General features: G+C 44.2%; 1 protein-coding gene across 2 annotated transcripts in view; it reads right to left on the bottom strand.

Annotated features, from left to right (window-relative positions):
- Positions 1 to 12,010: 12,010 nt before the first annotated feature.
- MAP3K9 (mitogen-activated protein kinase kinase kinase 9) overlaps positions 12,011 to 23,370 on the bottom strand; it is a 55,223-nt gene continuing 43,863 nt past the window's right edge. The window contains exons 10-11 of one of the 2 annotated variants that reach the window (XR_001412024.1): positions 21,916 to 22,714; positions 12,011 to 18,927 (exon numbers count right to left, since the gene is read on the bottom strand). Coding sequence is in view for 1 of the 2 variants with exons in the window: in XM_014941922.1 (XP_014797408.1) it covers positions 22,233 to 22,714 (482 nt within the window). In the remaining variant the exon portion in view is untranslated. Of the gene's footprint in view, positions 22,715 to 23,370 lie in introns of both variants that reach the window. The other variant, XM_014941922.1, reaches the window with a different exon arrangement.

The following is a 23,370-nucleotide window of genomic DNA, read 5'->3' on the forward strand; positions in this document are numbered from 1 at the left end:
GTTGTTTGGTAGGGCCCAAGGTTGTTTATTGAAGCGGTGCACAGAATATCATCTGTCTTTACACATAGGTGAGAGAAGGCAAGGGTACAGGGAGAGAAATGCCCAGAAAATAGGGGATCTCTTCCTTCCCCTGCTATTTAAGGTGAGGTAATTCTCTCCTTTCCTTTCCTTTAAAGTTCTGCCAGCACCTTGACTTGCTTCTCCCTTTCTTATCTATAGGAGAGGATGTTATCTAGTACGCCAACCATCTACCTGTTAGGGGAGGTCAGAAATTGTTTTCCTCTCCTTGTCCCCAGCTGGAGCTAGAATGGCAAAAAGATTGGGTACAAGAAGGATTTATTCACCCCATAACTCCAATCAAAGGGGTATTAAACATGATCAAGACTGAGAAATCAGCACAGAGCAGCTATTAGGAACACCTGGTGCTTCACAAAGTGAAGCCCATCTCCAATGGGTAGAAGAGCATCAAAGACCAGCTTGCAGCCTAAGGGCAGTTCCAGGATATACCATGCAAAGGCAAAAGCACCTTTTGTTCTCTGGGCCCCGTCCCCTCACTCATTTGCCTTTCAGTAGAGGACACTTTAACTTAAAATTACAGCTTGCCACTTAAGTCCCTCTGTCCTGTGTCATTCACCTCCTTCAGCTGCTATCCTTAAGTGGATTGAGCTGTAGAACCCAGCAGGACTTTTCTTCCCCAGGTTATGAGGAGAGACCTGCTTCTTTCTCCACCAAATGGTGTTTTACCAGTTTTGCTTTTGTATTAGCATTTGATGTCAATCCAGAGGCAACTCTATTTCCAGCCTCAGATCCTATTCTGGGGTTCTACCTCTCAACCAGCATTTCCCTGCTCCTTTCATGTCTGTAAAGCTTATTCCTTTCCTTTGAATCAATACAGCTTTATTTAGGATGGCATCTTTCATAGAAACTGCATCCTCAAATGCCTGCGAATAACTCCAGATCATGGCCTGTATCTGGGACAAATTACTACAAGCAGTAAATATTGTATGGAGTGAAAACATTCAGTCATGCTATGTTTGTTCCACTAAACCTCATGTTATTGATTTCTTATCTTTTCTGCAGCTCTTGGATGTCATATCTGCATACTTTTCCTCTCCCCTCAAACGCTGGTGTTACCCAACTCTGTCCTTTATGCAGGTCTGATTGCAGCTGCATGAAAACCTGAGGAAGGAAGATGCTCTTAATTAAAATATGTGCCCAGCCTATATTTGCAATGGGCATTTGAGATGCCCAGCAGATAGCTCTGTACCTCCCAGTATATCCAATTTCATTACTTCCACCTAATTTTTCTAAAATATTGCTTATTCAGAAGAGGTTCTGAGCACTCAGGAGCACACAGGATCCCAGGATATCGGCACCGAAGTGAGTAACAAGAAGTACCAGCACATGCACTGAAGGACTGGTACCTGCCCCAAAAAAAGACACTTTAAGCCCAGACTTGTCTAGTCTTCCCAGGTCAGTAACATCAGGCAAATGGCCAAACTGTAGCAGGAAGAGGATGAAAGGCTCCTGAAGGGCACTAAAAGGAAAAAATGATGGTTCTTCCCCAGCAAAGCTTCAAAGCCCTTTATATTCTTTCCTGATACACCTTATGGCAGCCTCCCAGCCCCTCCTTCCTGTCCCTGGCCATACCAACTTTGCCAGAGGCACCTCCTGTGTGCTGAGGATTGTTCCCCTGAAATGCAAGGAAAATAAAGGGCAAGATGGGAAGAAGTGCATCTGGCATTAAATTTCAGTTATTTTTATATGACTGGAGCGTGTGAGAACAAGGATTAAGAAGTACTAGCACGTGCAGCGGAAACTAGGAGGAGGAAAGAAGCCATGTATTCTGATCCCAAAATACTGTGGGTCCCCTCAGGACTCACCGACACTAAGGATGGGTTGCTCACCCTGCCCACCAGATCGTGTGGCAGATAACTGCCATCTGCCACAGAATACCAGCACCTGGCTGGATCTCTTGGGTCTGGTGGGCTCAGGAGGCCCAGTGCACTTCTCCAAAGGGCAAGGAGACCCTGCCACCCCCAACACAGCATAGAGATCTCTCCGGTGGTGTGCACAAGGGAACCCACGGCTCGAGTTGTGTGGGCTCAGCTCTGGTTCAGAGACACTACGTGTAATGTACAGCACCACTGAGGGATGCTGAAACTGCTGATATTTTAAGCTTTGACCCAGAGAAATGCTTTATCATTCTGCACTCATGCACCGGTCAGTGGCTTCCCTCCTATTAGCTAAAGCCCACGAAACTCACAACAAAACGTTTGACTGATCCTCTGGGTAGAACGCAACGTTTTCTTAGGGAACAATTATCGAAAATCAAAAATAGCCTCAACTTCTGTATGTCATTTTTCTTCTTAATGGGCCATTAAGAGGCTGGTTCTCATGCTACATTACTCAGGACCTAGCTATAGCATCCATCACTTTCCTGGTAGTGCTGCTCTTACTGGAGCTTCCTGTGCTTCCCTCTGGACCTCTAGAGATATCCAGCCATTTTGTTTTAATATCATTATCCTTGCTAACAACCAAATGCTGTTGTCCAAGAGAGCAAGCTAATGTATACCTCAAGCAAAAAACACTTGTAGAAAATCAAAGGAGAGAGCTGTGGCCAGAAAAGGGAATTAAGAAGCAGGGCTCCCACATTCTACTTTCAGTCCTGCTTAAAGCTTGCATCCTGGGAAAGATTTTCTTAACCTCTTTTTGCCTCAGTTTCTGAGCTGTAGAATGACCCATGGAAGAAGCTTGTTTGGAATATTGAACAGTGTTTGCAAAGATCCTGGATTTAAGGTGCTAAGTGCACACACACAAAAGTCGGTCTGTACTTCCTACGCCCCCTAATCACACCACTTTCACCCCAAAAATGGTGATTCTACCCATTGCCTTCTCCCACCCTCCATCTTCACATTTTTCTTCATAGAAGTTTTTCCTCCAGCACAGGCTGGTTGTCACTCATCCTTCAGCACGTGGCGTGGCTTTGCCTCCCCCAGATCCTGCACCCGAGGCCAGGAAAGGCAGCGTGCTGCTCAGCCTGAGTCAGAGACACCGTCCTCACCTAGATATGTGTGTGTGTGTGTGTGCAGTTCCCTTCCATGGAGGAACACAACTCCCCTCTGCCATCTGCACTTACCTGGCGCTCACCTTAAACCTGGGGAAAGCAAGTTCTTGGTTTTGAGATACATTATGGCTTTCATCACCTCAAAGGTGTGTTAAGGGTAGCCAAAAATGCCCAGCTCACCCAGGTAATTTAGCCAGCGAACAATTTAGAGCAACCAGAAGGGCCAGGAATACATTTTGGAGGGCTGGAAGCACATAATTTTGCATTTGAATCCTGACGCTGACTGCCAGACAAAATCAGCACAAGCCTCAGCCTGTGCCTGGGACAAAACGGAGGAAAGGCTGAGCCTTGATAGAGAGAATCAGAAGAATGAAAATCAGTAAGGAAAAGCCATTATGGAATCAAATGTAAGCAGCTGCAAGAACAAAGCCCAGTTCTGTGACGGTCATACGCTCACCTTGGTTATTATTTTGTGCCTAGTTACCAGCCTGTGATTGGTGCCTATAAATACAGAAAGTCAGCTCAGCTGGAAATAGATGTGATCCACACCAATTAGTATCTCATCTGCTAGGAAAATACAGAAAAAGGCAGAGCCACATGAGCTGCAAAACAGAGTGCTGGCAGATGAGGCTCTGGAAACGCACCCGAGAAGGTTGGGTGGGACTCAGGAAACTACATGGGTACACATGGAAGCAAGAGGAGGATGGGAAGGTACACAGGGAGCAGGCAGGGAGCTCATCACTCTGAGCTATCAACAGGACACAGGGTTTCATGGTGCCCAGTCACCCAACTGGGATGTGTGGGCATCCTTCCGTCTGACCACTCTCTCCTGCCTTATGTGTAAGGCTGCTTTGGATGCGAGAACAGGGAACACCAAAAGCCCAGTGGCACCCGAGAAAGGCAGTGTTTTGCAGCTGTTGAAGGTGGTAGGTGCCTGCTGGGAAATTCCAGCCCTTGGTGAAATGCAATTTCCTCACCAGCTGGATGAGGAGAGGGCAGCGAGGCACAGGGACCCTGCCCACCCACAGCTCCCCACCCTGCCCGGGCAACGTGGGCTGGAGCCCAATCAGTTCCCCCCATGGATCCTCTATAGCCTCCTCTCTGCCCTACGGAGCCCTGCTCTGGTGGGGTTCAGGCTGCAGAACCCAGATGGGAGCTCTGGATGTTTTCCTTCCTATCCACAGAAGCCCTTTTATCTTTCAGCTGCCGTGTCCATCCCGACAGGAAAACGACCAGCAGGTCTCTCTATCAGCCAGAGACATCAGGGACACAGACATGGTTAAGGCTTGCTGCTGTCCCCAGCCCTTATCTGCCCCTAGGCAGCTGTGTGACCCTCTGAAGAGCCCCAGAACCCTGTGCTGTGGGCAGGGTGAGGACCAGTGAACTGCCCAGACCTGCTGTGAGACCCCCGCCTGGCATAACGCCCTGGGAACAGCCCCGACCTTTTGCCAGCCACCTGGGGCGAGTGACACGGGGTGTTGAACAGAAAGGGATCTGTGACACCCATGGAGCCCCTCGTGACTCGTCACCCGCTGGTGCGGTTCTTCCCGCTTCCCCTTCATCTGCACTGAACTGGCACCAAGTGAGCCACATCAGAGACTGCTCCTTGGCCAACAGTCATGCGAGAAACCCTTAATCTATTTTTAAATAAAGGCTGAGTATTCTGAAAGATGCAGGACTTGGGCAAGGAATATAACTAAGAACAGGAAAGAAAATCCACAGATGTTCCCAGGGTCTTCCAATAGAAGCTCCAGAAAGGTGGTGCAAGATGGGCACTATGGTATTGACATCCACTTTCTGCAGCTGTTCAGAGCTGCTGCACAGTCCTGGAGATAAGGAGAGCTTTCAGCCCTGGGAGAGATGCCTTCAGCCTGTCTGGGCAGTGTCCTTCAGTTCTGCCCAGGAGCGTGGCAACTAGCAGTAAGAACAGCACGTAATTATTTGTAATTAAAACCCACCACCACCATCACACCTGCCAGTGAAGGGAAAGGCTTCAGACAAGATGTCCCCTGCCCCAACAGTGAAGTCTCTGACCTCTCAAGCCTCCTGGGAGGGAGCAGAAACCCTTTCCTTGCAGGGTGGTGGGTGTTACGGAAGGGTTACCCAGCAATTGCTTGGCTGGGCTGGGAGGGGGTCTCTGCGATGCCCAGATAAAACATCCTTCAGGGGTACAACACGTCCTGAACGGGGTTGTGGCTCCTGCACTGTGACTGACCAGGGGAACCAAAATCTACACAGCACACAGCCACCCAGTGCTTGGTGCCTGGGAGGGGCTGCTGGTTACTACACGACCTGGAGCAAATTAAACCCAACGACCTGCAGGAGCAAGGGTTCTTTGCCACGTTGTCTACTGCCTGTGCAATAAAAGGAAAACTGTTTTATTTTTGGCCTCTCACTGGCACAGCATGACACTGGGACGCAGATGTGGTAAATTTTCTCGGGCATTAAAGTGCTGAAACGAAGCAGTCATTGCAGCAGATTTCGTCCTTCAAGTCCCTCAAGCAGGACACAGACCATCAGGGCCTGAGTCATCCAGCCTCACAGCAGCATGGACTTGCTGTCTGTACCCTGGCTGTTGCCTTTTTACGGTAAACCCACCTCCTCACCAGCCTGTCATGGCACAAAGCATTTCGCAATTAATATTTCTGCCCCAGTAGGAACGTCCCCTATGGTTTGAGGATGCAAAGAGTTTCTTCCTGGCACTCCACAGCCCAGCTGCCAGGGGCTACCAACGTGAGCTGGCACTGCGGTGTTATTTTAAGCACTGTTCCCAGCTGCAGCACCGCCGTGCTCGCCAAAACCCTGCCTTCTGGAAAGGAAGAAAAGTAGCCAGGACGAATGGTGACTTTCAGGGAGATCAAGTGTTGACTCTTGAACCTGTTTAGAAAGGCCTGCAGTGACAGGACGAGGGGAAATGGCTTCAAGCTGGAGGGGAACAGATTTAGACTGGAGATTAGGAGAGGGGTCTTCACTGTGAGGGTGGTGGAGCACTGGAACAGGGTGCCCAGGGAGGGGGTTGAGGCCCCATCCCTGGAGATATTCAAGGAGAGGCTCGATGAGGCCCTGGGCAACCTGGTCTAGTTGGGGGTGTCCCTGCTGACTGCGGGGAGGTCGGACTAGATGACCTTTGGAGGTCCCTTCTGGCCTGGGCAATTCTATGATTCTATGATTCTTTCCCAGCATGTTGTGAGGATAAAATTAATCCACGCTTTAGCACAGCCAGCGAAGACACCCAGACACCTCAACATCTTACACGCTCAAATCCATGCACTTTGGCTGTCCCTTTAACCCTAAATTTAATACACATCCCTCAGAACTCCAGCCTGATGCCAAGACCTGGATGAATACTCCGTTCATTCCTATCGCAGAGCAGACGCAGTCACTGAGCTGTACTAAAAGCCAAAGGTAGGGACCTACCTGTAAGTGAGGAGGAATGAGGTCTTCAAGGGACAGGAGGTGGGTGTCAGACTGCCACAGAGCAGAAGGAATGCCAAGAAGAATTTATGCATTTCTGATTCACCTGTGGCCAAGCCACAGGTGCAGGTAGTCACCCCCTCCACACCTACACAGCTGTGGGCTTCAGAGAGTGGTTTCCCACTTTGTTGTTGTCCTGATTAGAACTGGGGTCAGGGTAGGGAGCTCCAGACACACAGAGGGAGCGCTGACGCCGTGGGGTCAAACTGTGGCTAACAGTGACACCCCGGGAGTACACCCCCACGCTGCAGACACACGTGTGCCATCACACACAGGCAGGAGCAAGCACAGGGAGCACACAGGTGTGATACACACACTGAGGGCTCTGCGCTGCCTGCAAGCTTGGAGATGTCACCAAGTGCCTCTGGCCAAGTCCTGCTGCTTTTCTGCCCCCCTGACCACACTGAAAAGCCTAAATGTGTCCACCTGGGTATAATGGCAGTGGGTGCCAGGAAAATGCCCTTGAATGACAGAAGTGATGCCATTCCTAAGGGACAGGGCGAATGCTTCCCCCCTCCCCAATTCCTCCCTCCCGAGGGACACCCCACAGCTGCTTCTCTCCATGTCCCACCAAAGCCTTGGGTGGGATGTGAATAAACCCAAACCAGGGTGGCCAGCAGTACCTGCAACAGCTTTCAGGATGCCAGCAGGGAGGATTCCCTCCCCAAAGGCACACTCACCCCAGGGCACAAACCCAAACAGCTTCTGTTTTACCTCCCCATCAAGAGAAAGACTCAATTATCATCTCAGTCAATTTAGCAAAGGGTCACTTCAGATAAAATGAACTGAATAAAGGTGAGAGCTTTGCATAATCTCAATCCCATTTACTCCCCCACACAGAGTAAATAAAAAAAAAAAAAATCTGGCATGTTGTGCACCAGGGCCTACTGAGAAGTATGTGTATAATAAACATCCCCATTCTAAAAGTGGTTAAAGGAGGGGTGTAATGAGCCGTGGAAGACCCATCAGGAAGACGAATCTGAGTGCTCAGCCAGCTCTAAGGTCTCCCAGCTTCACTCTGTTTTCCTTTGGTGGATCTTGGCAGCCAATACCAGCAAACTGTGCTGACAGGCACACCTTGCTCTCCACTGCTGCTTAGAACATACAGGCAGCACCCCAACGCACACTCAAACTTTTGGAGAAGAACAAGTTTACAAGGGGTGAGCCACAAGGTTAAGGCTGCCAGTCTGAGACAGAGCCCAAAGCAGTCAGGACTGCATCGAAATGAGGCGGTTCAGACGTGTCATACAGCCCCAAGGGGAATTATCTGTTGGATGAGGAAAAAAAAAAGCCAGGAGCTGCAGAGGTCAGCTGCAGCTGGTCAGGTCCTTGGACTTCCTTATCCACGTGGTCCCAAAGCTCTGCTCTTATTCTAGAAAGTTGGTGTGTAAGCTTGCCAACTGTCACCCAGCCACTGCACGGGTTAGATGAGGAAAGAAAAGCCTTTTCCAACACCCTTACAGATTGTCCACGCAGTACTTATCGTTATTGGTGCTCAAAGGCTCTTATGGCAGCTCCTGCCTTGGTCCTCCCTAGTCCCGAAAGGCCTGCTGTTCTGGAGAGATACGAGACAGCATCTACATCCTGAAGAGTGTGTAGATACAAGTCCAGAAAGGACTTGCATAAGTAGCAGGTTATTACAGCAAACTCCTAGGCTCTCCAGACACTTTGAGTTTTACACTGTCCAACAACATTTTTTAAAAAACAATCTATTCCATGGTTAGTTGAATGGGAAAGAATTTGTGATCAAGAGGTAGGCAACATTTCTTTGTGACGGCTGTTTGAGGAACCCTAAAGACTAAGCTGCTATGATGCCATTTCAGCAGTAAGAACAGAAAATGTTGATTCCCCATCCGTATCTCTAGACAGAAGGAAGATGATGGACATTGCTTGAAATAGCACTGCTTGAAGGTATATGTATAATCAGGAAGCAAAAAAGGTGCTGCTCTACCTTGCATGTAATTTGTGAAGGGAAAAATACTTCAGGCTAACCCAGAAGAGCTGACATGTGGTTGCAAGAACAGCATGATACCACAGCTCTAACCCACATTCTCCTCGGTGCTGGTGCCTGTTCCTCCCATCCCTTCTCTTCTGCAGGTAGACAAGCATAGAGAAACCATCTTCCACCTCCCTTCCCAACCTCTGAACTCCTTTGCCCCAGTTTCTCCAGTCACAAGTCATCATCACAAGCCACATCAAGAACAATTCTCCTGTACAACATGCACCAGCTTAGATCTTCTTACCTCTAACTGGGTCCTGCAAGATCTGGTCATAGAAATACAGGTATCTGTAGGAAAAAACATAAAGAGCCAGATACAACTGCAGAAGATCACCAAAAATGCCAGACTGCTGCAAAACCAGTCAGCTCTTTATACAATGATCAGTTCTCCATCTACTGATTCAGGGTCCCATTGGAGAAAAAAACTGTGTAAGACATTCATACCCATCAGAGATGGTTAGTTTAATATTGTCTGAATCTCTGACAGGTAATCCCATTCACGCTTTTTTGAGTATCCAAATCCATGCTTTTTTATTAAAGTTAAGATATTACAGCATGACTTTCATAGAAAGGAATAAACTTCAGAGCGAATTTTGCAGGCATGAAGTGTAGGGGCTTTGGTTATATTTAGTAACGCGATTATGGTTTTGTTCTACTTTGTGTTGGAGAGCTATCAGTTGATCCTGCCTCTTTTCATTCCACTTGGATTTGTTCTTTGTTAAATTAATGAGGACTTAACAGAAAGTGAATCACATACTATTTAATAAGGTTTCAGATTAAGTACTGAAGAGCCACAAACACATTGAAGTCTACTTGAAAGCCCCGCAGCTTTGCTCATCCTTAGTCACAGTTGTTCCCCCAGCAAACTGCAGTGTCATTTGTGTCCCAGCATGAAGATTAAGCTTGTTAACCCTTGTGAAGATACTCCGATGTCTGTTGTTGCCGTTTTCACTCCAGCATTTTTTCTAAAGCCTGGTCTCCTTGACCCTGATACCAATTTGCCTGCCAACCTCTTATGTTGTAATTAATTATGTTCTGGCAAAGCCTAGCTTCAGTGGGACAGCCTCTTTCATTTCGTGTAAGAAGGGCCAAGCATCTCAACATTTCTCTGGAAACAATGAATTAATTTATCATATTAGCTGCAACTGCAACACATAGAAAAATCTGGGCTCTTTCTTCCTGATCTGGGTAGCCTTGGAAGGCTGTCAGAAGTACATTTCTCTGGAAACAATGAATTAATTTATCATATTAGCTGCAACTGCAACACATAGAAAAATCTGGGCTCTTTCTTCCTGATCTGGGTAGCCTTGGAAGGCTGTCAGAAGTTACACCAAGGTATGCAGTGGGCTTTCAGAGCACTGCCTACATGGGCTAGTCCAGCACATGCCATCTGAGGAACATGATCATGTTGACACGTGATTTCCTCGTCTGAGTGTATTTACAGCTGAAGGCCTACGTTCAGATCCGTGCTGTATAATTTGTACACCCAGCCCTTGCCGACACATCAACAACCGGAAAACTACAAAGCCTCAAACATCTGCTGGGGTGTTTATTCTGTACCCATGCTGACCCGGGCGGCTTTCACTTAGGATCCTCCCTCTCCGATAGAAGTGGTTACATTCCCTTGCTTCTAGCTGTATTCCCAACTTCTAGTTGCATTTCTATTTTCAGCCCTAGGGACCTGCCATTTTCTACACAGGCTGTGTTTGCTGGCGGAAATTTATCTGCCACCATGCATCTGGAGTTGGGCTCCTGATGGGGCCAGCTTGAACACGATGGTAACCTGCTGCTTGTGACAGGTGAGCAAATTGAAAATCTGATTCTTTTAGAACAGGATCCTACTCCGTAAAACACTACAGAAGGTAGAAATAAAATATGGGGTTTAGTTTGAGGCGTTCAGGATTTGGGGGGAGGGAGGGGAAAGATCTGGAGTTGGGCTCCTGATGGGGCCAGCTTGAACACGATGGTAACCTGCTGCTTGTGACAGGTGAGCAAATTGAAAATCTGATTCTTTTAGAACAGGATCCTACTCCGTAAAACACTACAGAAGGTAGAAATAAAATATGGGGTTTAGTTTGAGGCGTTCAGGATTTGGGGGGAGGGAGGGGAAAGAGTTTGAAAGATAACCCATTGCAAGACACCTTATGTTAAAACAAGGGAGGGAACCAGACTCTTTTCAGTAGTTGCCAGTGAGAGGACCAGGGGCAATGGGCACAAGTTGGAACATAAAGGGTTCCACTTGAATATGAGGAAGAACTTTTTCACGGTGAGGGTGACGGAGCCCTGGCACAGGCTGCCCAGGGAGGGTGTGGAGTCCCCTTCTTTGGAGATTTTCAAGACCCGCCTGGATGCTCCTGAGTAACATGCTCTGACAAGCTCTGGGTGGTCCTGCTTTGGCAGGGGAGTTGGACTAGATGATCTCTGTGGTCCCTTCCAACTCTAAAAATTCAGTGAAATTCAGTGAAGTGAAAAGGCGACTCGTTTTGCATGCCGTTATTTCTAATTAAACTTAATTTATGGCCTGTCCACTCTCCTCCCAACCTATTGCAAGAACCCCCATCACTACTGCAGTTTGCCTGGAATATATGGCTAACGATACTCTACCTATGCATCGTTAGATCTCCATCTCTTCTGGAAGGATGTAGGATTTCTTGCACGTAACCACATGAGAAAAAAAATTCCTTTCAATGGAAATGATGAAACTTAAGTTCTTGCATTACGTAGTCCTTCATCAGGGCAAAGCAGAGGAATGTGAAATGATGGTGGCAGAGGAGAGCAAAGGCACAACCCAGGAATGAAACACCCAACTTAGGAATCAAGCCCACGGTGTTCTGGCTTTCACACCAACAGTAGCTGAAAGACAGCTTGGAAAGATCCTTGTTCAGGCAACCGTGTGTGTCTCACCGAACGATGCGGCAGGGACAAAGGCACAGCATCAGGAGTGAATCTAAACCATCTGTTAAATGTCATCATGCACAAAACGTGTTACTGCATTAGCTCCACATCCAGGCATTCGGATTCACATTCCGGCTGGGATACTAAATAAAGAGCAGAAAACTCTTAAGCTAACAGAACAGAAATATTAGGCATAATAAAAAAAAGGCTTGCAATTAATTACCCTGTTCAGAAAAAAGCCAGAAGGGGGTTAGCAGACAGGTATCACGTGCCAAGATTGATACTAAGCTGTCTGGGGTTTTGCAAAAACAGGTTTCAAAAACCCTGAGGTGGACCCAGAGCTGGAACAGCTGAGCAGGACCCAGATGACTGGCAAAGAAAAACAAACTTCTTTTGGCACTGGGAAAAACTCTGAGTTTCCCAGAGCAAGGTAATGCCATTACTATTCTAAATACCTGCTCAAAATTACTTGAAGCACAAACCCACCCAGAGCAAGGTAATGCCATCGCTATTCTAAATACCTGCTCAAAATTACTTGAAGCACAAACCCAAGAACTCAAGGCCTGAAGACACTCACTTTTATAACAGTTTTATTCAAGTCTGTGTGCTCTAGTGTTGAGACAAGGCCTAGATCAGCATTACACTGTAATACAATAATTTTAGCCATTGAACCAAGCCTGCTTGGCATCCTTGGTTTACAATTTACAGTACATCCAAAAAAAGAGCAAAGAGAAAAGAAATCCCAAAACGCCAACAACTTCCATTAGCTCTTTGCTTCACTTAAATATTGTTCTATAACATAAAATAATTTAATACAAAAAAGAACTGTAATCCAAATACACATAATACATTGACACAGAACAGAGGAAAGATACAGTAGATTATGCACAAGAGTATTCAGTTGATGTGTTACCTACAGTGAAACAAACTGGACATTAATATAATTTAACTATTTAAGCCCAAGAGGGTCAGAGGCAACAAGTCCGGGTCACAAATAAAGCTTTTTAAAAAATAATGCAATCTTCTTTTCCTCTAAGCTTACTGCTGTACAGAAGTTAAAGGAAGGCTCCAACAAATCACTTAATTTGACAACATTTCATCACACGAACAAGAAAAACTTGGTGGCCTCTGTTATTTTACTCAACTCTGGGGTACGTTACCATTTGCTAATGTAACTGCTTCATTGCAGGTTCTTCAGGCAAAACATACCTTCAGGTGCTACTTCCATAGCAACAGACTTTTGAACACCACGAACAGAAGAGAAGACATACAGAGGTCTCCAAAATCAGACTGAAATACTTAAGTTGTAAGATGAATCCCAGTCCTGCAGAGTTTGGAGTTCCTTATGAAGTACCCAACACCCTCCACACAGTGATTTCAACACGGCAGGAACTATCTTGTATCTCAAAAAGAACAGACATGGGGGCATGATCTTACACTAGAGTAATCTACTCACCTGGTTCTTCAGATTTACAACATTATACCTAGGAAAGTCAGGTCACTGATTTTTGCATCTGGCTTTAAATAGAAGCAGGAGCAGATCCACAATTAATAAGGCAAAAGAAAGAAGTAGCTTATAAAAAGGAGGAGGAAATACATTCTCTGGCTGAGAAATTCTTGGACTTTCAAAGCCACAGAGGAGACATTTTTAAAAGCACAGGTATTTTCCCTGATTTTTCCACCACTGTTGCCTGGCCCACTCCATATAAGCCTGCCAACTGAAGTCAGGCAAAATATCTCAGATATTTCCAGCTTATCCTGAATTTTTGACAAAGAAATCATATATACCAGCACAAAGCGCTGTGCCAACACGGCAGGAACTGATAAACAAGCTGATAAACAAGAACCCATGAACTCTAGTAACAGTGGTGGATGTTGATCACTGCTGAACTTGTCAGGTCTGTTCACCAGCCTGGAGGGATGCATTTTTGAAATGAGAAAACACACCTGAGGAAAGGCCTCAGGTTAAACTGACATTTGCACGTACGACCTCCCCACACCACGTACGGCCCCTTTACTGCTGGCAATCTGCTAATGCAGAAGTTGTTGATCTTTCCTCCTGTGTCAGAAAACATTCTCCAAGCTTACCCTGTTTTACGGTAAGAACTAGCAGTCAAAGAGGCATGGCATGTGCAGTCATGGAAAGGCCACAGGAGTCAGCAATAAAACCAGCATTTACTCAGAGGCTTGTGAAGGAAACTCTTTCCTCATGTAAATCGACTCTTTCCTCTGACAATCAATAGAGCTCGGTCTTTCACCATTAATCTCTACAATCCCCCAGTTTAGATTTAAAGAGCTTTGCTGAACTGGGGTCTCGTACGTTTTGACCCACAGATACATTCCATCGACTTCAGTGATGGTTAAGAACGTGATGATGAGCTTACTTGCATTGAGGCCTCTTCCCTTTTCACTTGAAAGTTAATTACCCTAAATATGAACTTTTATTAGTAGATGTTCTTGGCTTGATGTGACTTCTTACTGTAACTGCCAAATATAAGGGGCACAGCTACCTACTGACTTTAAGTGGATCTAGGTATATTCTCCACTTCAAATGTAGCCATCCCCCAAAGAGACCTATGCTGCACGAGAATGGATTTTACTCCCTGCCAAGACCAGTGGCCAAACTCAAACCGTTCAACCGGCAAACACTCCTGTGCTTTTTTTTTTTTTTTGCTGTGGCTTTATTCTTTACTGTCTAGGATTACAGGATGCTATGGTTGTCAAGATAACCTTGAAAAACAGAGCAATGGCAGAACTGATGCAGTAACACCTGCTTGAGATGCAGTGAGAACAGTCAGCTCAGAGGTATTAGCTGCCCAAACTTGGACACAAATGCTAACCCTGTTGACACCGTAAGAGCTGCTCACTAAGGCATGCAAGGCAGAAGAACAAGCCTGCTATGAATATCTGGGCAATCAGTCGAGTCATTTCGTGACACAGATCGAGCCTGGGAGAAAACACATTACACAAGTTGAGAAGTGGCCACATCCATAAATTCCAGAAGAACCCAAGGGAGAAGCTCAGTTCTCCTCCAGATGTAGATAAACTCAAGAAGCTCAGTGTGCAACTGAGCTACACCAAACAGTAATCAGAGGCCAGGTTTGTTCTGAAACTCAATAAGGAGAAACTAAATACAAGCATTCCCAAAGAACTTGTTCATTTATATACTGAAATCTGCTGTTAGCAGTCTTCTTATCAATGAAGCTTGGAAAAACACCAGCATGTCTTCCTGCTCTATTATAACCTCTGCTGCCAAGAGAGCAAGACACAAAAGCACCAGGACATGGCTAGAGCAATGTTTCTTCTTTCTCAAACCCATGTATCTCTCTTCAAGACAAGGAGGTTCGCGTTACCCAACCTCAACATCTCTTCTTTAGAAAATGCTATATTGGAACTATCACAGTAGAACAGGGAGACAGTGTCAATCAATCTGAAATAGCATATATAAAATGCATTATTCTAGTCTTACGTTGGAGTTTCAACCAACAACTTTTGAACACAATGTAGATTCTCACTAGCTATCCTGGCAGCTAGAATTTGAGCATGGACAAGGCCGTAGCAAAGTATTTATGAATAATGAAGCCTGCCCCTTCCCCCATGATTGCTTTTCAAATCATTTATTTTAAGCAAATAAAACTTTGGCATCCCTCCTGCAAATTTCTTCTAAGCACCCTTTTGCTAGCTGTGCATCCATCTGACCCCTCAGCTACAGGTCTAACAGTAGCACACTTCAAGCTGAGCTTATAAACCCACTACATTACACACTAAAAACGTGTCGAGGTTTCTTAGTATTAGCCACATTGGGCTGTCTGCACATTATTAGCATTCAGATGCAATAAGGACTGTACTAGGATCGGGTACATTAGGAAAACAACTCTGCAAATACAGGGAAACAGTCAGGATTGTGTGTAGGTGCACTTTAAGAGCACATGAGAATATTAAAAAAAAATAATCTGTTTTCTAAAAAACAGACATTCACTTTTAAAAGCTGTAGCAACCAATATGAAATTACCACCTTTTTGGTCTGTGGACAATCAGCTCTTCCACAGGTCAGAAACCACCAATAAAAATGCCCTGCCTTGTTATTAATTGTTTATTTTGGAGATAGACATAGTAAAAGCAAGTATAATCTTAGAAAACTGAATTGCTGGCTTTATTATTCCATCAGGAATTTGCACGTTAGAGCCAAATACAAGTGTTTGCCTCTGTCCTCCCATCATTCCAGTTTTAATTGCCTACCTAGAACAATTCTTACCCAAACTTATGCTTTCTTCCCAATTCCATCCCTAGAAATGAGGTAGTAAAATAAAACAAGCCAACCAGAAATTAAGTAACTACACATTCCTCAAATTACTTACCTGTGATGCCAAGAAATTACCAAGCAGCTCGTACCCCTCTGTCCTCTGACTGCTTAAGAAGGATAATTTCACTCTTTTATTCGCTATTTCCTGCCAACCTCTGCTTTAACTTCTCCCAGTTGAGTTTTATACTTCTAGCCTGGAAACATTTTTAGGTCAAAGCACACTGAAAACAAGGATTGGTTTTTGTCTCAGGTCCCCAGGTACTATGGCAACAAGAATTAACAACCTACAAAGATGGGATGGGGCAGAATTCTAATTGAGAGATGAGGAGAACCAGCGATAGCGCACTTCTTTCCACAGGGGTGTATGCACATCAGTAAATGGGAGGATATGAATTGTTTATTGTGCTGGTATTTGGCCTGATGTGTGATGAAAAAAGCTACAGAACCGGAAACTACAACCAGGCGTTCCCTCCAAAAAGCCACCTCAGGACCCAGCAAGGAGGCATGTGAGAGAGAAGGCACCTAGGAACACAGGATGCACCTAACACATACACAGGTATTTCACAGGCTTGAAAAAAACAAACCAAAACCCAAACAGTTCAAGGAACCTTCCTCAGTAGGAAAATTATGTTCCTAGCCATTTAGAACCAAAGAAAAAAAGATTTTTCACTCAAGTACAGCAGGAGATGAAGCTTGTTTCTTGTCTACAAACACAGATGAAATGCTGAAGACTTCCCAGGTGCAAAAGAAGGGAGATCTTTGTTACAGGAACAATGATACCAGTAGCTGCATCAGACCCACCACCCAGTCACCAGTGGGAAATTACCTCTTAATTAAACACACACACCGCTTAGCCTGGGAATGACTACTTTTAAGATACAAAAATAAAGCTGATGTAGGTCATTTCAGAAACTGTATTAATCTCTGATCAATGGCAAAGCTGCTTAAAAAAGCTGAGCATGAGAAAAAACAAAAGCAAATGCACATTTTAACTACAGCATGTGATTTTCTACCAGCGCGTTCAATAGAGGGAGCAGCAGAATATGCCATAAATGCTTTTCCATACTGCCTCATGAAACTGTGAAAGCAGGGCTGAGGAAACAATAAACATAAGTTCTTCTCTAGACTCTTTTGTTTGTTAACCACAAAAAAAAAAAAAGGAAAATCTAAACCACAAACTGGATTGGAAATGGAAAAAGACAAAAAATTTGGTTAAAGATCCTTTCCTGTCCAGCCAGATACAATACCACTGGCTGTGCAAACCACCATATTCTAATCCTACAATAGGAAATTTAATTTAACAGAATAGCATAAGGCAGCATTCTTTCCTAAAAGTATCTTAATTATATGATCAACCAGATGTCTGTGAAGTCTAAAATTTGGTTACCCTCTGTGACAGCATGTTTTCGTTCTCTTTGTACATACATGCTCTATTTATTGCTTGTTTGCAAGTATGTTTTACACATGCCTATCCCCTTACTCTTACTGTCCAGTTTTACCCAAATTATAGACTTGAGTGAGTTATAAATATAAAAGCTAAGAAACTGCTTTGCAGTGATAGGATAAGGATCAGAAAACTTCATTTCTAAATATAGGCATCCTTGTCTCGAGCTGAAAAAAGTGAAACCAAAAGGAGGACCTGTATCACCCTGCAAGATAAAAGCCTTATTTGCCACAGAGTTGATAAGAGCTCTTGAGAATATTTCCTAAATGCATGGAAAAGGTTAGAAAGCAGTAAGCACTTCTTCCACAAAGAGAGGTTTCAAAAACCCCAAAAGAAACAAACCCCGTGATATTAGCTTAAAATGACTTACAAAAGTAACAGACTATCCTTGAATTTTGGGATACAGTATTAGGTTTGGTTCCATAAATCTAATGGGACTCCAGCTCCCATATTCATCCCACAGAGATGAATTAAGTTTCAAATAAAAGTTAAGGTCAAGATAGAAAGGTGACTCACGATGGAAGGTTTCCTGTCATTTTCTATTTAACAGAATACTCTGGATGACAAACACCTTTATTTACTTGACCATTACTGCCTCACCTTCAACAGAAAGAGAGGTATCCGGCATCACGAAAAATCGAAGTAACATCTCTATGCAGTCTTGTCCATAAAGTCTTAAAATAGCAGCATGCTATGAAGAGGAAGACAACTACTCCCATTCCTAGAGGTACAGAAAAATACTTCATCATAAAAGCATGCCAAACCAGAACTGGTCTTTCCACATCAATAATGAAAAATTCACTTCTCTAACAAAATGAGTATTTTCAAACCATTACAAAAAGAATATTTTCCTGAGGTTCCCTGCCCCATACTGGGCATCAACCCACTGCAATAATAATCTCATGGAAAAAACCAAACCCATAAAAAGTTACATTTGCACCTCTAAAGAGTATTGAAGGGAGATAAGACTACTTGCTGGCAAAACAGAGCACTGTGCAGTCCATAGGAAGCAACAGTATTAGAAAAAATCCATAACTATTATCACTTTAGTTTTGACACAAAAGCTTTCTTCTCTCTACCTGTCCCACACTCAACTTCTGTGAAACCAGTAGAAATTTATCAAAGAATTTGTCATTTTTGCACTGGTTGCTATGTCTGTGCTTTCCTTCCAACTTTACAGGAAAAACAAACAGGCTACAAGGGCAGCATATTTTGAAGGGCTGGCAATTTTTTTTCTATTTCCTAAATCAGCACATCAGTAACATAAATTAGTAATATATACTGCCAGCTGACTATTTGAAAGAAAATACATATCTATTTCCAGAACAGAAAATTCTCAGCAACAATCTTACTACTATCAGTTAAAAAATTTGTCACTTCTTTAACATATTTTACCCCATTCTTTTGTCATTATGTTTGAGACTGCTCAGTGATTTTGTGCTCTCTTCTTATCTTTTTCTCATTTTCTCAGAAAGAAAAAAGTGCAACTTATTCAGATATTTAAGAAACAATATATTTATTAGATTTTTTTTTTATAGCAAGATTTTCACCATCTTCCTCAAGAACACTGCTAGAAAGGTATGTCAATTAACATAATTATGAAACTTGTCTCATTGACAAATGGGAATACCAGTAACCAGTAGAAAAAAAAGATTTGTGAGCTGACTGGCTCGTATCTTCTCAGTGTCTTGTGGACTACAGTGAAGCCCTCTTGTTGGAGATCTGGAGCACCTCAGCTCCCACAGCTGGGAAGGAAAAAACCCAACAGATTAAGGAAGGAGAGAAATCAAGCCAGGATGGGAGAGGTTAGGATCTAGCTCAAACACCCACAGAGCCTCTGGCCTCAGGACACCAGTTGCAACAGCTTTTGGGACACATAAGGTAAAACCCCAGACAACTCTTTGCCTTGAGAGCCCCCCTCTGCCTGTCAGAGAATACCCCACCACCTGCTGAAATGATAGCAACAGACTGCTCTTGCCCAATACCTCAGAGGTTAGTCACAGGGCTCCCGACTGGAAGACAGTTATGGGTTGGTGCTTAAAGACTACCTCATTTTATTTCACATGCTAGGTTCAATGAAGGTAATTGCATCCAAGGACTGTTTAAAAAAAAAAAAAAAACAAAACCAAACAAATCCAAAAGAAAACACCACACCAAACCCACACAAACCCAAATTATGCTTCCACCTAGTCTTTCTGGCAGCTTTGCAACAGGGAATACCTATGTTGGAAACCCTGATCTAGAGCCTTGACCCCTTGTCATCAATCCTGCCCAGTTCCTTTGATGTAGCAATGTCCATTTTGTGTTAGGAAAAATGCTCTCTAGAGCATAATACCTCTAATAGGTCAGCTACACTCCACCTTCACCAAGTGACTACCTCAAGGGGAGATAGGGGGAAGGGGTTTTGATAGCTCATCCTCAACTTTCCAAAGCAAAAGACGTGCCAGAACAACTTGGCTTTGGAGCTGTCTTGCTTGCTGGAAACTTGACAGAAACCTTACTTGATGAAAGCAACTCATGAACTATGAGGAAGCTTAGTGGTCTGAGTTAAACCAATGTGACCTAGAAATGTAACCTCCCATTCCACACAGGTAAATGGGTGTTAAAAGATTTCTGATTGAATGGAGCTATTCCAGATGATGTCTTTGCAAAGCAGAGGATGCTTGCTATGACTTTTGTAATTATACTTTTGGCATAGAAAACATTACATATCAGAACAGCTCATCCAGTTTTGTTTCAGACTTTTTAGAATAGTAAGACAGACTAGGAAAACCACATAATTTTAATCTCCTGCTTCATGTCCCTCTGACTGGGCTTTCCTTGCACTTATTTCTACACCACAATCGAAATGAACCATCTGTTTGGATAGGTTTTGCCTTTTTCTTTTTTTAGTTTCAGGATCACAAACTGAGTTTTCAGAAATGGAAAGCAATAGGATGAATGCTTAAGAAATCAACAATGTTAAAGATTTACATTTAACAAAAGTGCTGGAAACGTAAGCATCTTAGCCCCACCCCAGAATACCTTGTCTACACAGTCAATAGCCTATCCAGCCTCAGCAGCTAGCACGGCGTTATTCAGGCCAGCTCTGCAGCATTCAATAGGAAAGTAAAAAGTACTTCTGCCATTAAACACATTTCATGGAACATGATAAACAAGAAATGAGTGACCTTTCTACACGAAAGCATACTGCAACCGCTTGAGATAAAGGGTGCACTTGACTAATGGCAACATGCTGGTTTCTAGACCTCAAAAAGAATTAAAGAAAATTAAGTACAGTACTTCCCCACACATGCTGGTTTTTAATATGAGGTTACAAACATCTAAACACTCAGGTTCTCTGTGCTGACAGCTGCAGGAAAGTATTCATCTTCACTGCCTAGGGACTGGACTTCCCTAACAGGTTGAGCGCTGCATTGGCAGCACTTTCAAATTGGTTATTTGCACCCAAATGGTCAGTCCATTAGCAAAACGAGCACAGATCTGTACAAAAAGAATGAACAGACACTCTGTACCCTGCAATAAAGCAGACTACCCTATTACACTCGCATAAAGGCCACGCACCTTATTTATCTTGCCAAAACTGGGAAAGAGTGAAGCTGTCACCAAAGCCATTAAGATGCACCTGCAGAGACACGGACACCCTGGCAGCCTCTGTGCAGAAAGCTGTGAGCACAGGCACACCTGATCTGTGTGACCTCCTCCTTCAAGACAGGTTCTTGCTCCAGGATGAGGAGTTTTTACATATTTGAACAAGAATAAAGTTTTACATGTCTATAGTGCCTTTCACTCAAAGATCTCAAAGGACTTTATACCTATTACTTCTGTCCCAACCCCTCCCCCTGTGAGGTAGGTATTATCCCTATTATTTACAGATGGGGAAATTCAGGCACAGAGGTTACATTATTTGCCCAAGGTCACACAGTGAGTAAGTGACAAAATAAAACAGAATTCAGATGTTCGGATTCCTGTTTGCACAATCCAACACAAGCCTCAGTTTCAAAAGAGCCATAAACAATTATCAGTGTGCATAAGAACAGTCTTGGGTTTCAAGGACCACTCCTAAAAAGCATAAGAAAGGAAGAAAAGTAGGAAGAAAAAAACGAGGGGACACTTAACTTACTGCTGAAAGCTAACACAGCTTCAAAGAAAGAGTTCCTGCTGATTCCCTTCCCAAAGCTGAAGCAGCTTGACTACTGAGCCTGGGACACAGGGAGTGGGAAAACGAGGCTGATGGAATCAAAGTTTGAAACAAAAAAGCAAGCTAGAATAAACAGCCATACCATAAAGCCCTTGTCTTTTTGAAAGCACAGGGTCATAGAAAAATAGGGCTGAGAGGGACCTCAAGAGTTCACTGAAGTCCATCCAACCTGCCTTGAAGCCAGGATCAACTGCACCTACTCATTCCCAACAGCCTAGTTGGTCTGTTCTCAAAGACCTCCATCAGTTGAGATGCCATGCCCTTCCTCTGCAATGTTCCACCTTGCACTATCACATGAGCAAAAGAGGGCAAGCGAGTGTAAGACAGATACTTCTGCTCCTTCAGTGGGGGTACCATGATTCCCAGGCCTATCTTATGAACTGAATACATTTCAGAGAAGGTATTCTCCAGATATTTACTTGTTTCTGTCCTGGACTCCTTGGGAAAACATCAAACACTGGTGTCTGCTGTAGTGTAATATTTGAGTTTTGAAAATACTGATTAATACCAGCATAGATACCAATATACTTACTGCAAGTGCCAAATCCTGCAAGGTCAGTAACAAAGACTTTGATATGATAATTTTAGCTCATTGCAGATTCAAATTGCAACAAGAGGGCAGGGAAGACTACAGAAAAACCCCACAGCAAAAGTCAGCAGCTCAGAGTTGCCAAGTTTCATCCAACTGCAGACAAAAATCAGGCAGTCAAACAACAACACATCTTCAGCAGAGGCAGCACCGTATGATCTCTGTAGCATCCCTCCATCTCATCTGTCTTCAAAGTGCATTCTCAGTGCAAAAAGTAGGATTGAATTTAGAGGGGCTCGCCGTCCCCAGTGGATTTCATACTAAGACCAGAATTCTTGCTTGAGTTCATATGCTGCAGCTTTGTGTGTGTTAAGTTCACTTCTGCATAGCGGAATGGTGCTGTCCTGGCTCTGCCCCTCAGCATCTATGTCCAACAGTGTCCGCTCCTCTACAGGAAGACCCACCTGGAAAGGAAGCAGCGCAGGCAGTCCAGGTCTCTCTTCTACAGTGCTGCTGCTACTAGCAAAACAAGAGTCCAGATTGCTTGGAGTATCAGTACTTGAACTGTTGGCAGAAGATTCACCCTTGGCATTGCTGGGTGACACAAACCACCAGGGATCAAGCCGCTGCCGACTGGCTGCAGGACGTGGCCGGGGCAGGAACTCCAATGTCTTGGGTCTTTCCAGTGTGGGGTCCTGCTGTGCATTCCACCGTCTTGGGGTTGGAGGAAAAACAAGGTTGGGGTCTGGCAGGCGAGGGACCTCATTGGGATCTCTACTTGGACTAGGTGTTTTTAATACACCTATCCAAAACAGAGAATGTAAGAGAAGAGGGAAACACGTTAGATGTCACTGCTAAATGGTTCCAACAGATCTTAGTTACTGTATGTATACTGTGAAAATATTTTCAAAGCAAAAAGCCTCCGTTCAGAACCTACAAACTCCGTATCTTCAAGATTACGCCAATCTGAAGTGAATAATTGGCTTCTTTCCCCCTAACACATTGCAAGACACCTGTTTGAATGTCCTACCACAAGCAGCAAATTCTGTTTAATTCTCTTATTTGTTCTCTTCAGATTCCAGACTGGAGAGCACAGATTTAACCTCCTACCAGAGGTGAGGATTCTCCAAATCCTTCAGAGGGCACATTACACCTTAACAGCTTGGCTGGATCTGGGAGACACTTGCACAGCAGGATACATGACACAGCGTAGCGGCAGGACCAGCCTCCTGGACAAGCCATTTAACACTGCCTACTGTGGATGCTTCCTGTTTTGTTTTTTTTTGTTTAGAGGGGTACAGTGGGGGTGCTGGTTTGGGGTTTTTTTGGTGTTATTTTTGTGGGTTTTGTTTGTTTGTTTTTTAATAAACACAAAATAACTTTTAAATTTTCATGAATATCATTTTAATGAGTATTCTCAGCTGCATTAACCCACATTTTACTGCAGACTGCCATTCA

This window comes from Calidris pugnax, unplaced genomic scaffold (assembly GCF_001431845.1).
Source record: "Calidris pugnax isolate Ruff unplaced genomic scaffold, ASM143184v1 scaffold56, whole genome shotgun sequence".
Lineage (NCBI taxonomy): Eukaryota > Metazoa > Chordata > Aves > Charadriiformes > Scolopacidae > Calidris > Calidris pugnax.